General features: G+C 41.8%; 1 protein-coding gene across 2 annotated transcripts in view; it reads right to left on the reverse strand.

Annotated features, from left to right (window-relative positions):
* grik4 (glutamate receptor, ionotropic, kainate 4) overlaps positions 1-22,371 on the reverse strand; it is a 378,192-nt gene that overhangs the window by 31,871 nt on the left and 323,950 nt on the right. For both annotated transcript variants that reach the window (XM_085243381.1, XM_085243380.1), the window contains exon 12: positions 8,691-8,798. In XM_085243381.1, the coding sequence (XP_085099507.1) occupies positions 8,691-8,798 (108 nt within the window). The remainder of the gene's footprint in view (positions 1-8,690; positions 8,799-22,371) is intronic.

Raw genomic sequence — 22,371 nt, forward strand, 5'->3', positions numbered from 1 at the left:
AACACTTAATTAGGGAAAAACGAATTCACTTTCAAGCTTCTCGTTGATTTATGTGCCGTACCATATTTATTATATATGTCTTGTGTCATTAGAAAGCCCAGTCCCTTAGAGTAAGGCTAGAAAATATTGCCTTGTATCTCTCCATCCCACAGCGTTGACCTGGTTAAGTATACACTAATATAATCAGACCTGGAAACATCAATCACTCCAGTAAAAACCCCACAGCAATCAATAACACAGCAGGCTGTCTGACTGTTATCTAGCCAACACGTTTCTCTGCTTTTATGCCTCTGCTTTTTCTTCATTACTTTTCCTTGGTTTCAATTTATCCTTCTTTCTCTGAGCTTCCAGTTTTTCTATAAAAATGTCCGGTCGAAGCCGTACAACAATCAGTGCTCAGCTGCAGAAATAGAAACGCAACTGCTCTTAAAAAGTCTGACTTGTCCAAAAAAACCCAGAACCCAAACAGACACTGAAAAAAGCGAAAAGACCACTTCCAATAAAAAGTTGTCAATAAAAAAGTCGAGAACAAAATAATATATATATATATATAAACGATATAAAAGCATGAAAGGCCTATACAAAATTACTAAAGGAAATTCTATGTGCCATCTTTTGCACACCACAGCAAAACAGCCGTATAAAGCTATGAGTTTGAAGCTATAAAGAAATGCAGACTTTTAAAGCAGCCTCTTATTCCCAAGCCATGAGGAGTCTGGTTGCAGACTGATAATGTCAGTGGAGGAAAAACACTTTTACATATGCACAAGCAAGTGCGCACACACAGGCTGCCAGGTGCACTGGTGGGTGTTGTTCACATTCAGCTTCAGACACCACAGTGGAGTTTCCACTTTCTAAAACCTCAGGGTGTTCAAGATGTCTTCAGACAGCCCCTCCTCGCTTTCCTCTGCTGTTTTCTTATCCTTCTAAAACTTGCTCTCCTGAGCACAGCAAACTGGCAGCTGAGATATAATTCTCTCACCGCGGCTGTGAAGTCCGTTTTGAAGAAGAGCCGCCGACGCCCTGACAATATTCGTTAAAAATACTGGGTCATTAGAAAAGAGGCCAGGTCACGTTAATTTTTCATAAAGCCACTGCGACAAAACCGTTTTGCTCTTTACAACAAATACAAATACGCCCAAGTTGGAAAAAGAAAGAAGGAGTACACATAAACTCTGAGAAATGGGGTCAGATCTCGTGTCTCTGTCTGCAAATTCATGTGCACATGCCTCAGTGCCTCTGAGCCTGTGTGCCAGTAAATCTGCCTCCGTGTCTGCTTTTATCAGCCGGCACTATGTGCACTATGTTGAATTTTTACCAATACGTATGTGAGTGGATATGAAAGCACTCAGTGACACAAGGGTACTCTGAAAGAAAACTGAAAAGGATGGCCGAGGGTGCTGCAGCTGAAAAAGTCAGAAAATGACTCTTCCAAAGAGGAACGTGTGGCAGGCATTAAGGACAAAAAAAGGGGACTGAGCTGGGATGTAAATATTGAGAAGTTAGGATTTTCAAAAGATTCGATTTTAAAATGAGGAATAAGACGGATTTACTGAACTCTGTGAGCACATTAGGAGCATTTTGACTAATTAAATAAATAATTCATTAACACCAAAGGGCATTTAATTATTTCCTAGTGGTATAACAACCACCTGTATGAAACAAACCAAGTGGAAAAACAAGAATATAATCCGAAAATCTTTTGTATAAATGAGCGCCAGAAGCAGTTAGTGTTAGATTTTTATGCAGCTTTACAAAAAAATGAAAACCAGATGTTGAAACAATGTTTCAGGTCATTGCTCCTGATTTGCAGCACTGTTTATCTTGCACCTTGCGTACTTGTGTTTGTGTGGTTGGAGTACAGGGTGAATAAAAATGTTCAGTATGTGTGATTTCTATCACTTGAGACAAACCTTCAAAGACAAACAAGCATAAGTTAAGCTGCTGTGTGAGTCCAGCTCATTGATGCTCGCGTCTTCTCTTTACGATCACACCGGATTCGAGCATTAGCTCCTGGTTTGAATCAGGTGCTCAATGCTTCTTGAGAAGTTTCTTCAAAAACTTTAACATATACCCACCCATCGGTCTGGCACTGAGACACTTCACAACCTGCGGTGTAGCTCTAGAAACACAGCAGCTACACGATCACAATGGATGTCAAGAGGGAACACTAAGAATTGATGCTATAGAACAGAAAAGAGATTAATCTTTTTATTTTTTGGTTTGTTTGTGTTTTGCTGGATGATGCTCTACTGCACTTCAGGACAGAGAGGAAATGCAATACCACACATAATATAAAACAATTTTATCTCCAGGTAACAAAGAATTGGTTTTTCTATTGCATCACCGCGACGGTGTAAAGACATTTTCACTAAGACCTCAACAGTGCCTGTAACAAACTCAATCAATAATTGCAAACACATGGCTTGTGGCCCTGCAGTAAAGTGATAATCAATTCTGCGACTGTAGTTTTTATTTTTATTTTTTCTGGAGCTGTTTGTGAAATTAAAGTGGGGAAGGTGACAGCTATATGTAATGAGACTGCTCTGTAAGGCCCAGGTGGACACGTCAAAAGTTGCATTAAAAAACAAGCTGAAAACGAACGGAGGAGAACATCCTTAAAGCGTCTGCACAAGTGCACACAAACGCACACATTCTCCCAGGCCGGCGGTACAGGTAAGGAATTCTTATAGAGGCTTTCAGCTGTGGCTCGTCTGCCGCCCACAAGCGAGATAACAGCGACACAGCAATCACACCATGATGAATGAGCTGTGATAGGCACTGAAAATTGCTCCTTGGTGGCTTCCGAAGTTTGGTCCAGGGACTCTATATATCCAAAGTGAAATCAAAGCTTTGCGCTCAGCCAATTCTTTCTTTCACAGCCTCTTTCTGTTGTGAAAACATTGTCTCATTTGTACTCCAACTCAACACGCACACATCTCTACAGTCCCCTGATGCCGTTCCCTCCTGTGCAAAATGAACCGTTCCGTTTGAATCCCTATCAGTCTCAATGAGACCACTGAGTTGTTCTTTGGCGAAATATGGCAATATGTCCTTCCCCTATTCCCAAGGATTGCAGCTGATAAGCCAGTTACAACAACACAGTGGGCCAATTGTTTCTGCTTACAGGGCTACTCTGTGCCTTATCATCTGATTCATCAGCGAGGAGGAGGAGGAGGAGGAGTTGAGCGAGTCATGTCTGTGTTCTGTGTTGTATTCAATGAGTGAGTGAATGACGTGCTGCTGACTAACAATCTGAATCTTTGTATTGTGTTTTTTTTGGATTCTTTTTATTTCCTCTTGTGTGTTTCTATTAATTTTACCTCCTGTCATCGGCTTTCTCCTCTTCTTTGTTTGCCCCGTCCTTTTTAGTTTCACCTCTGTTTTCTGTTCCAGTTAGTTGTAATGAGAATTTATAGTTTCTCAGTCTAGTTTATCCACTTGATCAGCTAAAAGTGTCTCAGTGCTCTAGCACGTTTATTCTCATCACTTTTTGTTCTGGCCGAGTTTCCCTGGACTGATGCTGTATTCAGTTTGCCTCAGAAATTGGTTATCAGTGCTGGACGTGACGTCACTCCTGAGTTGAGTGCATTCCAGTAGTCCAGTAGGAAAAGGTTTTGCTCATTAGGCACAGCACTAGCAGTACAGTGCAATACTTTCTTTCGTACTTAAAGATACAGCTGTAGCAGGTTCATGGAGAAATACACAACATTAGTGATACAGATAGCAAGTTTTAGAGTTTTACTAATGTTTTGTGAGCTAATGCTATCTTGGACTGTGAAGTCAGGGTTACTGGGGATGCTCTGACTTTCCCAGTTGAAAGTCATGAGTCAGGCACAGGAGGCACAGGCATGTGGGCACATGATTGAAAGAATGAAAGCAGAACCTTTATTAAATATAACCACGCTGAAACTCACTAAGGGCTAATGGGGACCTAAACACACCTGAACTAAATCAGAGTAACGAAGCAAGAGAAGGAAGCTTAACACAATGAAGGAGAGACGGAGAACTACCAGAAAAAAGATGGGACATAACCAAACATCCAACACAGAGATGGAAACTTGACAACAAAACACAGAATAACTGAAGCAAACTAAAGCCATGAAGTAAAGCTAGGCAGCGACATTAATTGACCTACAAATGCAAGATTAGCACAAGCAAAACAGCGCAACCTGCAAAAGTAATAAAACAAAAGTTCAGGAATAATACATGATGTTGTATTATTTATATTACATAACCGTTTGTTTGGCTCCTTAGCAAGGTACAGCACTAGCAGCTGGTTGGACACATTCATGTTACTGCCACATTAGAGGACACTGTGGAATATCTGTGGATATCACACATTTGATGTGACAGTCTGTCCATTTTGGTGAGGCCAATTTGCAGAAAACACACTAAAGTAGGTATTTTGTCATTTTCACAGGTTAGAGTAGTTGTTTTTTAATTAAAGGATCACACAATATTATTCAAAAAAGGACGTTTATTAAAAAGCTGAACATAGGAGCTCTGATTTGAATCAGCTGAGCAAACTAAAGGCATAGTTAGTTAGTTAGGTAGTTGGGACTGGTTACCTTACTGGTCCTACGGATCCAGGTGCACATTTGTTCTGACCGACTTCAGTGGCTGAGTAAGCTATGGTTGCTAGATCAAGACTAGCAACCTTAAAATGGACATCCCAGAAACGTTCCTTACCTGGATAATCGAACAAAATCTTGCACAAATAGACAGTTTGTCTTTTAACAGATACAGGAAAGTTTGAAACTTTTTTTGAATAATTGATAGAATTACTGATCTAGCTGAATTTTTGATTTTTTTTTACAAAAACTCACCATTTTTATTGAAACCAGATTGATAAACGACCCCATACTATGTGACAACATTGTGACAACATTGTGACAACATTGTGACAACATTGTGACAAAGTGTCAGTGTCGCTGATGGTTAATTACATTTTATTACAATTGCCTGGAAAAATGAAGGGGATACCAATTTTGAGCGACCACCTTAAACTTCGATTTATTGAAGGAAAAGTTACTGAAAGATTTTTCAGTGATCACCAATTCATGCAGGAGTACAAAGTCTGACAACCAACCAGTCTGCTGTGCAGTGCAATGCTATTTCTTTTTCTTATTTCTTTTGCACTTAAAAACACAGCTGTAGCACATTCATGGTTAGAGCCTGATCTTTGTGTATGACTTACACAAATGGTCTCAAATAGAAAACAGTGGGTGTACAGTTCATATGCAGTACATATCATTTACATATGCATTTTACAGTTTTACTTATGTTTATGTGAACTGCTGAACTCAGGTAAAGTTCGTGTTTTTGGCCTGCTCCAGCTTTCTGAGTTGGAAGTCACGTGTTTTGTGAAAAATGTGGATCTAAAATGCAGATCTGAGGCTCAGAATTTAAAGAACAAAAAGGGAACCTTTGTTAAGGTGAAGCAGGTAGTCCAGCAGGCAGCAGAAAACCAAATCCAAACAGGGGATTGTTGAAGGAAGACTCATAGACAATGCAACACCAACAAAGAACTAAGGCAAAGTGACGCTTTAAAAACACACAGAGATGAGATGCAAACTAAGAATTGACATTCACAGCAAAAACTCCAGTGTTAATTTAACACTGGAGTTTTTGCTGTGTAGAATAAATAATAAATAATACTAGAAAGTCCACAAATGAAAAATGACCATGACAAGTGTGATTTGAAGGGGTGTTCCAGTCCAAAGTCCTGACTGAAAACTCAAAAATGACAGCAAACTTCAGATAAACGCTTGGCGGACCCAAACCCTGGGAGAGGTGATGAGCAGTAGTAGTCAAACGAACGCACCATAACTCTTTAGTCCATTAAAACTGTTGCATTTAGGTCCTACTTCTTGGAACATTGTGACGGTTTCAACCTGGACTTATTTTTCACTTCTGGAGTTCCCCAACATGCATTAATATCAAAGCTGCTGGAAAATACAACACAGGGGTGCTTATAGAGAACCGTACATTATTCTCAAAAGGTTTGGAAAAGACTTAAATATCCTCTCAAGTAATTAAAGTAGGTATATAATTACTGAAGGTTAATTTAGCACTGTTCAAAATGTGCAATAGCAACTGAGCTTCTGTACTGTTAAATAAATGTCATAGTTCAGGCATTCTGCACACTGTATGACATGAATGACACGGGGAAAGGTTTTGCTGGTTTTGCCTGCAGCTTTTCAGTTCACCATTCCTCTTTTGAAATATCTACTGCGAAATCTGCGACATCCATTTTTATGCATGACTCACTGCTAATCATGTTGATATACTCATATGTAATAACCACGGGTTGATAAAGTCAGAGGCATTTGAAGATTATAAGACTCAGCATGTTTGAAGTTGAGTGCTTTTCAGATTGCTGAAGCATCCTCCCTCATACCTGCAGAGGCCGTATATGTTAACTGTATGAAGGCGACAGTGTCGTGGTCTGGGTGGTTTTCCACAGCATCGGCTCCTCCCCACTGGGTGGAGTCTTTGTTGTTCCTCACCTGATGGCAATCGGACCAGCAGTATTTATGACCGGCGCACTCAACTGGTCTTCGCCAGATTATCTGCCAACTTTAGTCAGTTCTCTGCCTCACGTCCGTTCCTTGGTGACTAATCGTGTGTATTAACCGTATCTCTGTTTTTTTCGTCAGCCTCTGAAAACCACCTACCAAGCTCTCCTGGATACCAGTTTGCTGCCACCGGTAATCCCTCTCCGTTTTGGAGCTGCCATTTTCTCCTGCCTGCCTCCCTGCCTTGCATGCAGCACCCACCTGGACCTCTCCTGCCTCCCCCCTCCACGCAACCCCCACCTGCAAGCTTGTAAGACAGCTCAGTGTACTATTTTTTAGATTCACTCGCAACCCTCTGTGGGATTCCCCTGACTGCTCTGTCCTCTGTTTCAGTGCCCGGGCCCGCCACAGTTTTCCCTGCCCAGTACCTGCACCCAGTTATCCCTGCCATCTAGTTTTCACCACAGTATTTTTCTCTCGCCTCAGACATCTAGTTTATGTTCATTGATTCTAGTCTGCACTTTCTGTTAGCCTCTGAGCATTGTAAAAATAAAGTCTCTTTTCGTTACACCTCACCCCTGGCCTCCGGTTTTGAATCTGCGCTTGAGTCCATCCCATGTCCACGGGCCACTGCGCCTGACAGACAGCCTGACTTATGCCGCCCACTTCCTCGAGTCTCCAAGTGGCAAAAAGTGCATCAGTTAAACTTCTGTCTCTAGGTCTTTTTGACAAACCTTTTTCCCCACACAGCTAATCTTTTATTTATTTACCGTGCAACTAAGCGCATCTTAAATGCTTTTATGGAGAGACTTATGTTAGATTTGTATTGTTGGATTGTCATTTATGCTTAGAAATATATATTTATATATGCTTAGAAGTATATAATCATTTGTAACTTACTGCAAATATTTACCAATATCCTCATTTACAGATCATTGCAACGAGACGACAAAAATGCAGAGGGGACAGAACTTTTGGAGAGAGATAGCGAGGGTAGTCGGGCCATGATTGCAGGCATTTTCCGCACCTTCAAGCGTGTCCGTGCAGACAAGCTATAAACTCTTTTCGCCTTAAGATATGGCTGGACAAAATGCCACATGTCAAAGCTCATTCTCTAGTTTATTAAATCTGTTTTCTGTTTGCGAAGTCTGTCATTCCATAGAGACGATTCCAGTCTGCCCTGCAGTAACTCAAGCTTTTCCCCTGCTTTCCCAGCATCCACCTTCTCACGTGCTCCTAATGCCATCTTTAACCCTGCAGTATTTATATTAATGCAGTTACATTTAATCGCTTCTATTCAACTGTTTTTTTTCTTGGACTTTGCTGTTGCTCAACAGCTGCCTGCAAAGATTCTAGTAAGGTGAATTGTACTTACATGTTTCTCAGCTGGGTGTTTCAGCACTAGATGTTTTACTGAGCTATAACAGCGTGAGACAGTTTGCCTAAAGCATGTTTTAGCTCTACTAATACAAGACTTGTCTAATTTGTCGGCCAAAAAAACTTGTGAGTTTCACAGAATTTTTGTGATTAGTCATTTTGAAATGTGTTTGGCCATTTGTGAAATAACGACAATCAGAGCAAGAGCACTGAGAGAAACTAGTTTCCTTGCTTTTTTTGTTTTTATATAATTTACTTGTGTTTAATCAATTAATTGATTAAATAAGTGAATAATGAACCAGACACTTGATTTACTCAAGCACTGATTAAAAATAGTCCACATCAAGTGTATAATGAATGTTTTCATTGCAGGAAATATGTGTTTTTCTTTCTGAACTGTTTAAGGATTCTGATGAGTGATGATTGAACAAAGCAGATAAAGGAAGTTGCTCGAAACTGGCACCGCACCCCCCTCAAAACAAGTAGTTAGAGTAGTGAGAACTAGTGCTCACAGGGTCTATATTTACAACAAAGGCTGAGGATGGCTGACATGGTAAATTATTAGCTCCTGCTGAAACACTCGGTACTCAGGGCAAAACAATTGAGCAGCATCAGATCCTCTGATCCCAAAAGGACTGAGTGTGGAAGTGAAAACACAAAATGGCTTTTTGATATGGTAATTGTCTGTCAACTAGAGAATGTCAGCCACATGTAGATCAGTCTGAGCTGAGCTAATAAAATGGCACAGAATACTGATGCGTGTGTGTGTGTCAGTGCGCATACAGTCCTTACCAGTATTGTTGTGATGATAAGAGTCGTGTTGAAGAGGGTGTCCGTCACATTGATAGATGGAAGCTTTCTCTCCATGGACAGTCCATCTTCAGAGTGCCACAGGCCAATCTGCAACGTGAGCGTGCACGCGCGCGCGCGCGCACACACACACACACACACACACACACACATGCAAACAGATCACCTACTAAGACCATCAGTTGGAAAGGGCAACAGAAACAATCTATGCCTAATTCTCCCACTCTGTGTCTTGTCTTTAAAGGAGACTCAGTGTGACCTTCATAAAAGATTTGGGCCAGACAAAAAGCAGTGGACGGATCGCCACAGCCTGAGACTGTGTGACGGCAAAAGTTAGTGAGACGACCGAGAGAGAAACAGAAATAACACTCGTGGCTCCTGGAGGAGTGCACACAGGGCATGTGCTCAATCAAGAGGCAACAGAATGCATTCATTTAAGCAATTACCGGCAAATCCTATGGCACACAGCCACATTCTCATTACAGCTTGAGTGGGACTTCACACCTCCACCTCACACGGTGTCTTTCCTTTCAATCTGTTTCTGCCATCTCCTGTCTCGTTCATTTATTTACTCGACTCAAGGTTGCCAATCCTGAACTCTATGAGGAGAGTCTCTACAAAGGTTTGTAAATCAGCCTCATGCTGCACTGCTTTACTGGGACAGACATGGAAAACTATGGTGAAGGATTTTCTTGGGTTCTCTAAGCTGTTAAATTAAAAAGTGAAAAAAGAAAATCCAAGGTTCTGCATTAGAAGCGTTGTTAAACTTGACAATTTACTTTCTTCCTGTACTTACTATGGGAGTAATGTTGTGATACTCGTGACATTTATTTCACAAACTGTCATTTCATCCATATGACTGACGTTTGCATGCAGAAGGTAATCCTAAAATCAAAAAACGAGATGATGCGATCCTTTTTTTTTCAGTTGGTGTAATTTTTACTGACGCAGGTTATCTGTGGTTTAGATTTAATATGTGAGAGATAATTTAAGAGCTTTTCAAGCTCATCCTGCCTGCGATGTTTCCACACAGTCATTTATTGTTAAAACACTGTGTAACTGTTAGTTAGGGGAAAAGACGGCGCTTTCAGGATTTGAATAAATATTCCTAAAAACAACAGTTTAGATTCAGACTCTGTCAGTGACAAAGTATTGCACCTCCTCTCAAAGGCTGTAAACAAATTATATCTCTCAAAACAATAATCAGCTTCACCTAATTAAAAATATTATGTAGGAGGAGTGAATGAGAAAATATAGTACCTAATTCAGCGGTGACACATTGTTGGCAAAATATAGTCGCATTCCTTGAATGAGCGCTTTGATTGCTGAACATGGAATAAAACCCTTGAGAATATTCCTGCTGGTCGGAGTCAGACGAGAGAGGACGAGATGTCAAAGTGATTGAAGTGTGATTAAAAAAAATCCAATAAACAGACTTCTTCAAGCTTGGCCCTGGTTTGTTTCAAGGCTAAATTGCCAAATTTCTCTTGAGATTTCAGGCCATTCGTGCTGATCTGTGCTACATTTGGAAGCCATTTAACTACTCTCCTAACACTGATAATGAATTCTGATGTGATATATATCTAAACTAGAAGTGAGAGCTCCCAGACTCAAAGATTTCCTTTGAGAGTATATGATCAAAGAGATCTTGCCTTCCATTTCCTCTGGTATACTTGTTGGGGAGAAACAGCACCTTGCTCTCACAAATAGACTACAGCTACCCAAACTGCCCGCACCAACGCACTGCACACTCTGCTACTGATGGCCTCGAGAAACAGAGGGGGGAGAAAATGTGAACATACTGCAGCATGACCAAAAAGGGGCCAGTGAAATATGCTGCTCAGCAATCAGCGTACACAATCAGCTGTCAGAGCCCGTGGAGGTGGTGGGATGTGGGAGTCTCTGGCTTGGCTAGGCTCAGCAGGTGTCACGAAAGGTCTGAGCATGGGGGTGACTAAGAGGGTAATGGGATGAGGTGGCACCGTGACTCTGGCCCAGGAAGTGTAGGTGGAGAGTGAGAGTAGCAGATGAGCAGGGGGAGAGGTAGCCAGGAAGGGAGAACAAACATATGCTGGAAGCGCAGGAACTGGCCGTTTGGTGGCCCTCCCCTCGACTCTGCTAACGCTAGGAGGAGATAAAGTGGAGATGTGCTCCCTGTGAGTCAGATTTCAGAAGAAGGCATATGCATGCATTAGCTAATGTAAGCAGGAACTCAAAACACACTGTGACATTTAACAAAGATGCTGAAAACATTTAATGCTGTAATTATTCTTGAGACATTTTGCTATACATTACACTTTACTATTGGTTTATGCAGCAAAAAATGGTAGATTCTCATTATTTGGTATAAACTGGATGAAAAGATGAGAGCAAAGTGTCTAAAAGTTAGAGAGATGCTAATAAATAACTAATTAAAGTGATGAAGTATTAATCAGTGAGCACCACAGTCTGCTATTAATCTGCAGGCCAAGAGAGAACATCAGTAACCTTACGTGTCATTTCCCTCAATATGCATTTTCTAATAAGTGTGTAAGCTGAGTAAACTGTAAACCAGAGGGATCCCTAACCATTGCATGAATCCCGATGAAGTAACAATATTGAACCATTGCATAAAACGTCGTTATACACACAGCACAACCCAAGAAGCCATTAGACTCACAAGCTTTTATCGTGAAGAGAGGAAACAGCTCATTGCCATTCACCAGACTGTTTGTGTGCAACACAAGGGGCTGTATCCTGATGTTTCTCATATGCTGTGCCATTAATTTGGTATTTGCACTGCAGTTACTATAAATTAATACTGCACAGTGCATCCAGTGACTCTAGGAAATAAATTCAGGCTAAATTCGGGCTGCTGATGAAAAGCCTGCACCAGAAATGAGGAAGAACAGGATGTAAGAGAGAAGGGATTGGGTAAGAGCACAAGGAGAAGACACAGAGAGAGAGAGAGACACATAAAAAGATGCATGGGAATGTCAATCACTTACTGAGTGGGTGTGGTGATACTGGCGAATGGAAAGAAAAAAAAATATCAATGAGAAAGTATAAGAAGCAGCCACCTAGGGAGCCAGAACATGAAAAAGCGACAGCAACAGGGAGACTAAAAAGAGAGAGAAAGTTTGTGTTTGAGTGTGTGTGTGTGTGCACGCTGAGAGGAAGAGAGACACACAGAGAGACTGACAACGACACTCTGACACAGTGGAAGGACACGTCCTGTGAGGGTTTACCCACGGTTCATTCTGGAACCTGGAATTACAGCACGAGGAAAAGATTAGGGTGGCTGCTCACTGAAGCGTCAGCATTGGCTGATTTTCCTGTCAGAAAAATGCTGCATCCAATAGGGTGTAGCGAGACTGTGCCGTGACAGACACATCCATCATATATGAGAGAAGCAATAGTACCATTATCAAGCATAATGTCATACAGCCCACTTACACCGAGGCTAAAGCACTCAGGTGTCACAGCGGTGCAAATTAGTTTGGGACGACACTGAAATGTGTGGCTGCGTACTCGCGGGTGTGGGGCTGACGAATAGGACTATCCTCATGTCTGTACTGCGGATGCAAAGTATTCTCGCAGGAGATGGACTTACATGGCAGTATTTTGCTATCTAGGCCTGAAGAAAATATGCTGAAGTAGATGCAGTTTCTGCCTATCAGCGGACATTTCCACCAGTTGAATCAGCAACTAGCTGCTGGTAAAAACAGCGGGTAGTTATATTTAGAGCGTGCTCACTCTGCTTCACAACAATTGCATTGTTCAAACGAAGTACCGGCGTTCTGTGTTTGTGTGTGCAACTGTTATGCATGTTTTCTCTGTGGAATAGTGAGTGGGAAAAGTTCTTTTTTTCCCTTTTTTTTTCTTACACAAGCTTTCTACCGTATGACTCATCATCAGCAGGAAAGCGACTAATCAGGGTGGTGCCGTAGGCAAACTTCAGGGGCTAGACAGACACAGGTGGTGGTGTAGGTGGTTGGATATGCCATACATTAAAGAGAGGACTGGGTAAACCACACAGTCGTGACTCTGTTGCCAAGTGATGAAAAGGAGCTACAAACTGTGGCACTTCTAGCTGTTATTTATTTCTGGTCAAGAACTCTCTAATCTCTGGCAGTGAGGGAAAAGTGATGAAAAAGTCAATCTGGTTACATTTTTAAAGTCTGTTGTTTCATAATCGCATAAACTGCGACTTGTGGTATTTTTTTTTATTACTTCCAAACACAAACAAATGCATCGTGTTATTAAAGATTTGGTAATTCATTCCCGAGCCTGTTTGCAAACTCATTATTTGGCATTGTGATGAATAATGCCATTGCTAGTTCAGTAGTCGTAATGAGACACAAGCTCAGGGTTGGAGACGAGCTCCTTCAGTTTGCAGAGCAGATCTTCAAAGCAGTGCTGCATACTCTCCAAGTGGTACATCCCCTGTAGAGAATTAAACAAACAATGGATGCCCCGGCAGCAACAGTCCCTGCTCAGGCTGTGCACCCAGACACTACGGACTGCCCAAATGTCTTCATCGCTAATGATCACATCAGCAGAGAGGTACCAAAACAATGGGGATGGATTCAGACCTTTGTGTGCTGCAATCTCAGCTTGTGAGCCAGCTCTTTTCCAGATTATCACTCTTGTGCAAAAGCAGTGAAGGAGAACAATATGAGTGGAGATTTTATGTTATCTGGAGTTATGGAGATAAAGCATCCGTTCCCATGGGAAATTTCGCAGGTCTTTCCCTCTGCACAACTACTGCAGCAGCAACACACTCTCAACCTGCCTGTTTCCTTTGACAACCTACTATTTAACGGTTATTCAAGAGAAATAATTTTAATTTTAGCAGATTTGAGACTTTACAGGTTCATATATAAGTGGGATTTTTAGAGTCTGCTTAATGAAGGACATAAAAAAATTAAGCAATGTTTTTATGTCCTGCATTTTTTATGAGGTGAACATAGCACACTTTTGAAATATATCTTAATAAGTTGAAGCATAAATGATTAAACACATTCATGGTTGAGGTTGTGACTTAGGTTTTAGTGAGGAGAAGCACGGAGGAGTAGAAGCGGGAAGCTTGACAGTAGGATCGACTGTATTGCTAGAGATATTTCTTTCATTTTTGTGTCATATATACAGTCCTGTGAAAAAAGAAGTACACCCTTAGTACTTCCATAGTATTTAAGATGGTAAGTGATGATAATCACTTTAACACTTATGTGATCGATCATCAGAAAGTGTGAGCAAAAGCACAGGTTTTGACAGTTTGCTAGTCTGGAGCCAAAATCTTACCACGAGCGCCCATCCCAGCAAATTCAATCCAAGATCAGATGGTGCAAAGCTCAGAAAAACTGCAAAAAAACCCCGAGAGCTACTTACTCTACAGTGCTCAGTCAGCATCTTAAATGTTGAAGTTCATTAGAGGTTTCAATCAGAAATTGACTGAACAACCTTTCTTGTTTGGAAGGGTTGCCAGAACACGACATGGCAACACAGCTTAGGTCTACAAGGCTGCGTCTGAACAAACCACAAGACTTCTGGAACAAAGTTCACTTTGGATAGATGAAACCAAAGTGGACTTTTCTGGCAGTAACACACAGTGCCATGTTTGAATGAACCAAACACAACTTGATGATTCAGTCTTTGTCTTGTTTTGCAGCAGCCACGGGACCTGGGTACCTTGCAGGTGTTAAACCCACTTCTGTATACCCTTATTTATCCCTTACTGATTTCTACTAAAGGTGGTTCTACAAGCTATTGAACCATGGGGTGTGCTTAGTTATCACAGTCTTCTGAAAACTTTCTTTTTCACATGGATTCATAGAGATATTTTTAGGCTTACTCGCTTAAAAAAGTTTAAAGGAAGCATATACTGTAAATAGGTACAGTAGAGCAAATGTCAATGTTATACTGACTTTTACAAAAAGTTACAAAATACTAAAAAAAAAAAAAAAAGCACAGCGATCACGTAGAATGTGAGTATGATATCAAATGAGACTGCTTTGAAGAATTCACCGGGATTGTCTGGAGAGCAGAGAATGCCCGGGAGAGAGAACAAATGAAACAATACCTATACAGTTACAAAGCATCGTTGGTTGTTCTGCACCTACATTAGAGTATATTGAGATTCTGGAATTCAAGGGTGCGCTGGGTAGACCGATAAAAACTTAGACACAGCGGCAAACTTGTCGGCACATAGGCACATAGGCACCCAGGCACAAACACGTAAATTTGCATGTACATGCATATTACAGACACACACACACTCACACACACGCAGCCAAGCAACACATACACAGCCTCACCCAGCCTTGAAATCCGTTAAGACTGGGGATCTTGCAAAACAGCTCATCCATTCTGCTTTTGATCTATTCCCCATCTCCAGCCTGCAAAGTGCAAACTGAGAAAAACAAAAGAGGAAAGGGGACTGCTGTACGTCTCCCAGAGACCAAACAAAGGCTAGAATGGGAGACACACACAAAGGATGCGGGTGTGTGAGTCTCTTCTTCCACAAATTCAATATGAATTTCAATATGCAGTCACTGATTCAGCACGGGGAAGAACATTTTGAGAAGATTCAGGAGGATTGCACTGATTTTGCATTTGATTGCTTACAATTCAGAATGCCTTGCTTTGAATGGTGCCACCAAATGTGCCTGGAACTTGTTTCTTGTACTCAGGGGGTGGGTGCAGATGTTTTAAATCTTATCTTTGAGATGCTGAAGAATTCCTTCAAGGTTTCTGACGAATCTTGCCAAAAAAAATAGTGAAAGTAAAAATATCCAGAGGGAGAATATGTCAAAAGACAACAAATGTGGCTTGTAAACAATGCTGCCTAGCTTCCCCCTGTCCCAGGCATTTAAATCAACAGCTGTATCATAAATCCGACACAGTCTCCAAGTGTGCTACATCCTTGCGTGTATGTGTGTGTGAGTGCAAGAGAAAGAAATAAGCACGTCAGATAGAGTTAGTCTTGTAGTTTTATACAGTGTGCACACACGCTCGGTGCACAGATCAGCACGAACCCATTCATGTTAGGCCAGATATTCTAATCACACTTCAAAAGTGATACATTAAATTACATTTGTGACTTGCGATTAGCATTCATCCACACTCAAGAAAATGAAATGAAAATGAAATGAGGAGAAATGTAATAAGAAAAAGACTTGCTAGCAGACAAGTAGTTTTCTCTTAGAATTCATAGCTTCTCTGACCTCCAGGACTGTGTGCAGCGCTCATAACAGAGACAGCTTTGTGCGCAATAAACTAGAGGGGACGAAGCCGCTCGTAACCAATCCACAGTTTAGTGACATTAGCAAGAGGCCATGTAGCTTTTCTACTGTAACTAAACTTTATGTAACAGGTTCCTACACCAGGGCACTTTTTTCTCCCCCTACACTAAAAGGCTTTTCCAAACCTTTCCTCTAAGTTTACATGGTGGTATGATAAAAAAAATAAAAGTCAGTGTGCGCTGATCAGAGAGCATCACTAATGCTGGTGAGATTAAAGCAACATAAAAAGAAGGAGCTACTCTGGGGAGGACTGATTGTTAAAAAAAATGAAGAAAGCATGCAAAGGGTTGTTTGAGGAAGTGATAAAAAGGAAAGTGTTTGCTAAAAATCACAAATTTAATTTAAAATTTGACAAGGAGGATTTAAACATCTAAATGTCCTGGGGGAAAAAATAACGTATACTTTTAGTCTTCACAAAAATTCCCTCAAAACAACAACAACAATGAAACGAACAACAGGATGTTTAAAAAACTACACACACACACACACACACACACACACACACACACACACACACACACACACACACACACACACACACACACAAACCCAGCTATAGCAGTTTGATGCTAAGAACAAATATTTGGTCCTGCGTTGCTTGTGAATGCTGATACTGTCATGGTCCTGGGTCGTTGACCCAGCGTTTTGTGTTTTGTGACTATTTCCCTCTGTTCTAGTTATTCTGTGTCCTCCCCCCTTGTGTCCGGTTCGGGTTCTAGATTTCCTGTTTTACTTTGTAGGTCTGTGTCTCGTTATGCCCATTAAGTTCCAGCTGTGTCCCCTCCTGTGTGCCATTTCCTCATTACCTGGTGTGTGTATTTATAGTTGGTGTCTGCCTGTGCTCCTCGTCGGCTCGTCTGCGTTCATCCATGTATCACTGCATTCATCCGTCTACCTCTGCGTTCTATGGTGTTCCTGTCTCTGCGTCTCTCTGCCCCGCACCCCTTTTGTATGGTCTCAGGTTTGTCACTTAGTTTCTCCCAGTTTAGGTTTCTGTTTGTAAAGTACTCATACCTCGTTGCCTGTTTTTGTCACCACCACCTTTGTAAATAAAACATCACTCGTATCATCAGTTTGCTGCATCTTGGGTCCTCCTTTTCCTCCACACCACACGGCTCCCTCCGCCAGCCGTGACAGATACTAGGATATAGTTTGCAACACATATAGTAAGATACATTTAAGAAAAGCCCTTCCGGCAGGATCTTGGATCCACTCATCAGAGATGCTCGGCAATATTTCAGGGCCAATTTTATTTTACAGTGAAATAATGCAGCTGCATTGCATACTGGCAAAGAAACGTGAGATTTATACCACAACAATGTGTTTTCCCCTGCTTGCAAATAGCAGCTTTAGCTCAAACGAATACCACATACTTGCTTTGCTGCCATATTTGTTCCTGTCTGGAGAGCCGTTCTCATGGATTTGAAATTTCACAAGTTATTTATGGATTTTGAAGAATGGGGTGTCAAACACAAGGCCCGCGGGACCAGAATGGGCCTAGCAAAAACACTCCAATCTGGCTCACTGGATGGCATTGTAAAATGTGAAGGGGGGCATTAACTTTGGAAGTCTTCTAACTTTTCCTACTGATAAGACCTCCCCCCAATGGCTCATACTACACTAAAGTAAGGAAATAATAATTACAGTAAAACTAAAACTATCTACAATAGAAAACTCATCTTTTTACAATGGGTAGTTAACGCGTAGTTAAAAGAAAGGGGAGTTTCTTTGGTACGACCCACTTGACATCAAAGTGGGTTGTGTGCGGCCAACGATGTAAAAGGAGTTTGACATCCCTGTCAGATCAGGTTTTGAGCCAAATAAAGACCCAGGAGCAAAAGTTGGGCCAGGAAATATACAGCACCAGAACACCTTATTTAAAGAGAACATTTTGAGGTCCTTTATTCTATTAAAACAGCTAGACTTGGTGTAAATGCGCTGCTACAAAATAAGATATGAGCGTTCCCTCTTATGTGGACACACACATGCTTGAGTCGCACAGCTGCAGGAGATCAGAGGCCTGCCTCACTTTGTAAACATACTCTAACCTTAGTGGCAGCAGATCTAGCAGTGGTCCTTGTGTATTTAGACCATGTATGTCTATCAGACCTGGTTAAGATGTACTCATCTCCGCTGGAGCCTGAGGCAGAAAAAGAGATCCAAGCCACGTCATGGTGTGCTGAGCTACACCAGGCCCCTATGATAATGCCCTTCAAGGAAAGGAAAAAAAAAGGGTGGAGGCAGTCTTGAATCTGTCAGCCCCCCCCCAATCCTCTCTCCCCCGTACCTGTCCCTCTCCCTCACATTGCAGCAGTGGATGGAAATTGAATTGAGTACATCTGCATCTGCAGCAGCGGGGGCAGCTAGAGTAATAGTGTTCTGAGAGATGGGTTGGGAGCAAAGAAAAGGGGAGGGGAGGTAAAAAGCAGATTGCCATAATAAACGCAGGAGCAGTGCTGACAGAAAATAAATAAATCCAATAGAAAACGGAAAGAAATTGTACGAGCACATCCACCCTTTAACGGGGGGAGGTATTTGTGTAAATAACACAGCTCAAATAGCTCCATGCAAATTGAAGTGGTGCCCACTCAGTACGTGTGCGTGTCCGAGAGTGAAAGCATGTGCCTTTATGCGTCTAGGGTATTCCAGGCACTCAGCATTCCCCTCAGATAAAGGGAAGCAGATGAGGATAAAAAGAGCCTCCTCTTACTTCATCACTTCCGTTGCCTCGCTCCATCTTTAAAGACCTTGGCACAAGGACACACGGGGACTATAGTTTATTAAAAAAGCAATCTGGCTGTAAATGTTCGAATGATAATACAGGAAATTGGAAAAGGTCTATGGAGGCTGGTCTGGATGATTTAACAGTTTATTGATGATCTCGCAAAGATTCACTATATGTTCGGCGGGATGAAGAACCAAAAAAACAAAAGGATAAAAAAAAAAAAAGAAAATCAATATCCAAGATAAAGGAAGGCGCACAGCAACCGAGGACTGTTTATTTACATCAGCAAAACAAATGGTTTGAATAGTGGCTGCCACACATGAAACTGCGCGAAATGAGGCAAAATAATCAAAATAAATTTGACTGTTGTGCCAACAAAAAAAGAAATTGGTTCCATATATTTGGATCATTCACATCACTCCTTTTGCCCAATCGTACGTAATCTGCCCCGATTAGAAAGGCATGAGTTGGGGAAGTTACTCGGGGTTACCAGCTTGTGCAGATGCTCGGGCTGGTGGTGTTTCTGTTACCATCCATCCATTTTCTTCTATTTATGCAATTCAGGGTGGTAAAGGTGGGGCACACCCAGGACAGGTTGGCGATCTCTCACAGGGTCAACACACAAAGACAACCACGGTCTATTTAGAATCACCAATTAACTTAACATGCATGTCTTTGTACTGTGGGAGGAAGTTAAGAGGACCCAGTGATAACCCACACAGACAGTGGGAGAACATGTAAACTCCACTCCACGATCTTGTTGGTGTGAGGTGACGGTTACTAACCACAGCACCACAGCACCGCCCGTTTCTGTCCCATAAGTTTTAACAGTGAAAGGAAAGAACTCCATTTCACAACATGTTTTTGAGTTATGTTTATGGTATGAGTCATGAAAACAAAGGAGAGTTTCAGTCACTAACAGAGCGCTTCAAATTCTTTTGTTGTTCTTTGACCTTTGAAAAGCTGAAGCAGTTTCCGCTCAGCTCAAATACCAATACACAGCAACCTTGGAAGCCTTTTAAACGAAAACACACACACGCCCGTGTATAACTGTCAAAGTCAAATCTTGCACGCAAACTGTGCCAAGCAGCTTTGGACTCAATAATGAGAACAATTTGCCTCAAGTCATGCTGCAGTTGGCCTTTAGTCTTTCCCACTCATGGCCAGCGTGTGCAGGTCTAACATGCTCTTAACTGACTTCCAGCATCATGGTCTCTTTCAGCCACCACCTCAACAGTTTCTATTTCTTCCTCCCTTTCCTCCGCCCACCCCTCAGGTGGCTTCCACGCTAAAGACGTGATTTAAAGCCTCCATTAAAAAGCTTAATGAGCAATATTCTTCCTTCCAAGAAGTCACCAGGAGAGTTTGCAGCTCACCATGTGCATGTCGCACGTACAAACACATACAAATACGCAGGACACCGAAAGGCTTGTGCAGCTTTTATAGCACCCTCTTCTGCATTCTCACATGCTCTCACACAACAGAGCCTAGCAGTAACAGGCAACAGCTTGCCTAATCCAAACTGCAATAATTACTCATTTTACAGCTTCCTCCAATTAACCGGCGTGCTGCTGTCATTGAGCTCCATGCAGAAAATGAGGGCCAGTCCACAGAGGCTAGGGGGAGCTGGAGAGAGAGAGCGGCTGGACTGTAGAGTCAGTCTGTGCTGCAGTGTGTTTGTTTTGGAAAGGGTTTGTGCCCCCGCTAAACCACCATAAATGGTGGTGGGCTTGTTGTGTATGATTGTGTACAGAGCCAGGAAAGCGGGCAGCAGGGGATGGGACCAACCCCATCAATGCTTTCACATAAGCTCTCACAAAAACACACAAACACACAAGTATGAATAAAAAAGGAATGCATGCAGATGAAGACACGCAGGCACACTGGCTGGTGGTTGCTAGATCAGTCAGAGGTCCTACAGCTGCTGTAGCCCAGTATCATAAAAAAATGGGAACCGATCCTCCAAACAGCAAACTGCTGTAATCCACTCCAGCAGGAAACAGTGTCATCATTTGATGCTCCTGGAGAGAGAAGAAAGCAGCCGGCATTCAAAAGAACAGGTTGAGTCGCATTATCTATTTGTATATATCCAGATTGATAGTGTTTTACAGATTAACCCCGGTGTTCACACCATCTGGAGAGTACTCCCCCAGAAACATGTTCACGTTAAACTGCAAGCCAAGGAGTTCTTTGTGCTGTACTTCTTCATCTAGCTCATTACACAAGACCCACTGTGGAACAGGATTACCCTGTGTCTTAAAATGAAATGATTAGTCGTTTCAGTCAGAAATATGGGTGGAGGTCATTGTCATTGCCTTTAATATTAGGTCTGGTAGAACAGGAATGAAAAAAACAGAGTCCCGGCTGTTATTTTCTGTGCAGATTATAATTTTACCGTTTCTGATTTTACAGCTTTGTCTTTGCCTCTTTTCTTTCTGTCCTATTTTTCTCTTGCGTGCCCTTTCTGTCTCATTTACTTTCTGCCTGTCAGCCTGTACCCTCATCGCTCATTTTTCCTCCCCTCTCACCCCTCACCTGCCTCTCTCACCTCCTCTGAGCATTAGTGTTGGTGCCTCGGCCAGAACACGGACAAAGTCATGCCAACTTCACCATCATCGCTGGCCCACCTGGCTGCCGGCGCAGGAGCAGCTGGGAAATTTACTTTGCCTGCCAAGACTCAACAACAAATATTATTGCACGAGGCAGCCGCATCATATTCTGGAAATAGGGTAGGTTAACTGAACTGTCATGTGAAATGGTTTCAAGTTTTCAGAAATTACCAAAATGTGATCAAATTAAACTCGTACAGTTAACGCGCTCTGGGTGGAACGCTTCTTATCTCGAATCAGACTCATTTGGTCAAAATTGCTAAAGAAGCAAAAAGAAAACTATCTAGTTCTCCGACTTAAGGTTTGAAAGTAAAGTACTAATAAAGTGTAAACATTTGGAGTTTGACTAGTACTAATTAAAGCCCAAAGTTGATGCAAATATTATTGTATAAGTTGCTTTTTTTGTCTTTTAGAAGACAAAGAAAGAATGAGTACAGCCTCATTGTCATTCACTGCTACAGATGTGGAGGTCTGACGCATGGGTAGAGTATTTGATGTAAAAATAAAGCTTGATGAGTTTCTCCAAATCATATTAATCATGTGCTCCAGCACAAACGCTGATTACCACTCGAGTCACAGCTGATCGTTTATCATTTTTCATTAGGTTATAAAATAATTCAGAAAACAAACCCCGTTTAGTGACTAGGCCGACTGATCGGTAAATAGGATGTGTAGCTGTACACTCATCCGAAAAGGTTTTTGCCTGAGCAATAACTTAAGCCTCTTTTCCAACAGCACCTACTCAGCTTGACTGTACTTGACTCTGTTTGATTTTTAGGGTTTTCCAATCAGTGCAGGTACCTGGTATCAGGTACTTTTTTAGTACCTACTTGGCCAGGAAACATGAGAGCGACTTCTTCACAAAAGTCAAACCCGCCATCTTTGATACCCAGCAATGAGGGGAAATAGCTACAAACAAACCAACACTGCAATCCAGCGACACGGTGCAGATATTTACCATGAGCTCAGCAGCAGGTGAAACCATTGCCTTGATGTCCTCCGTTGTTGTGTTGTGTTTGTGTCATATGCAAATGATGTCATGGGAC

The sequence above is a fragment of the Mchenga conophoros genome, linkage group LG14 (genome assembly GCF_057382185.1).
Source record: "Mchenga conophoros isolate Kocher_MC1m ecotype Shallow Benthic linkage group LG14, M_conophoros_male_GT1.1, whole genome shotgun sequence".
Lineage (NCBI taxonomy): Eukaryota > Metazoa > Chordata > Actinopteri > Cichliformes > Cichlidae > Mchenga > Mchenga conophoros.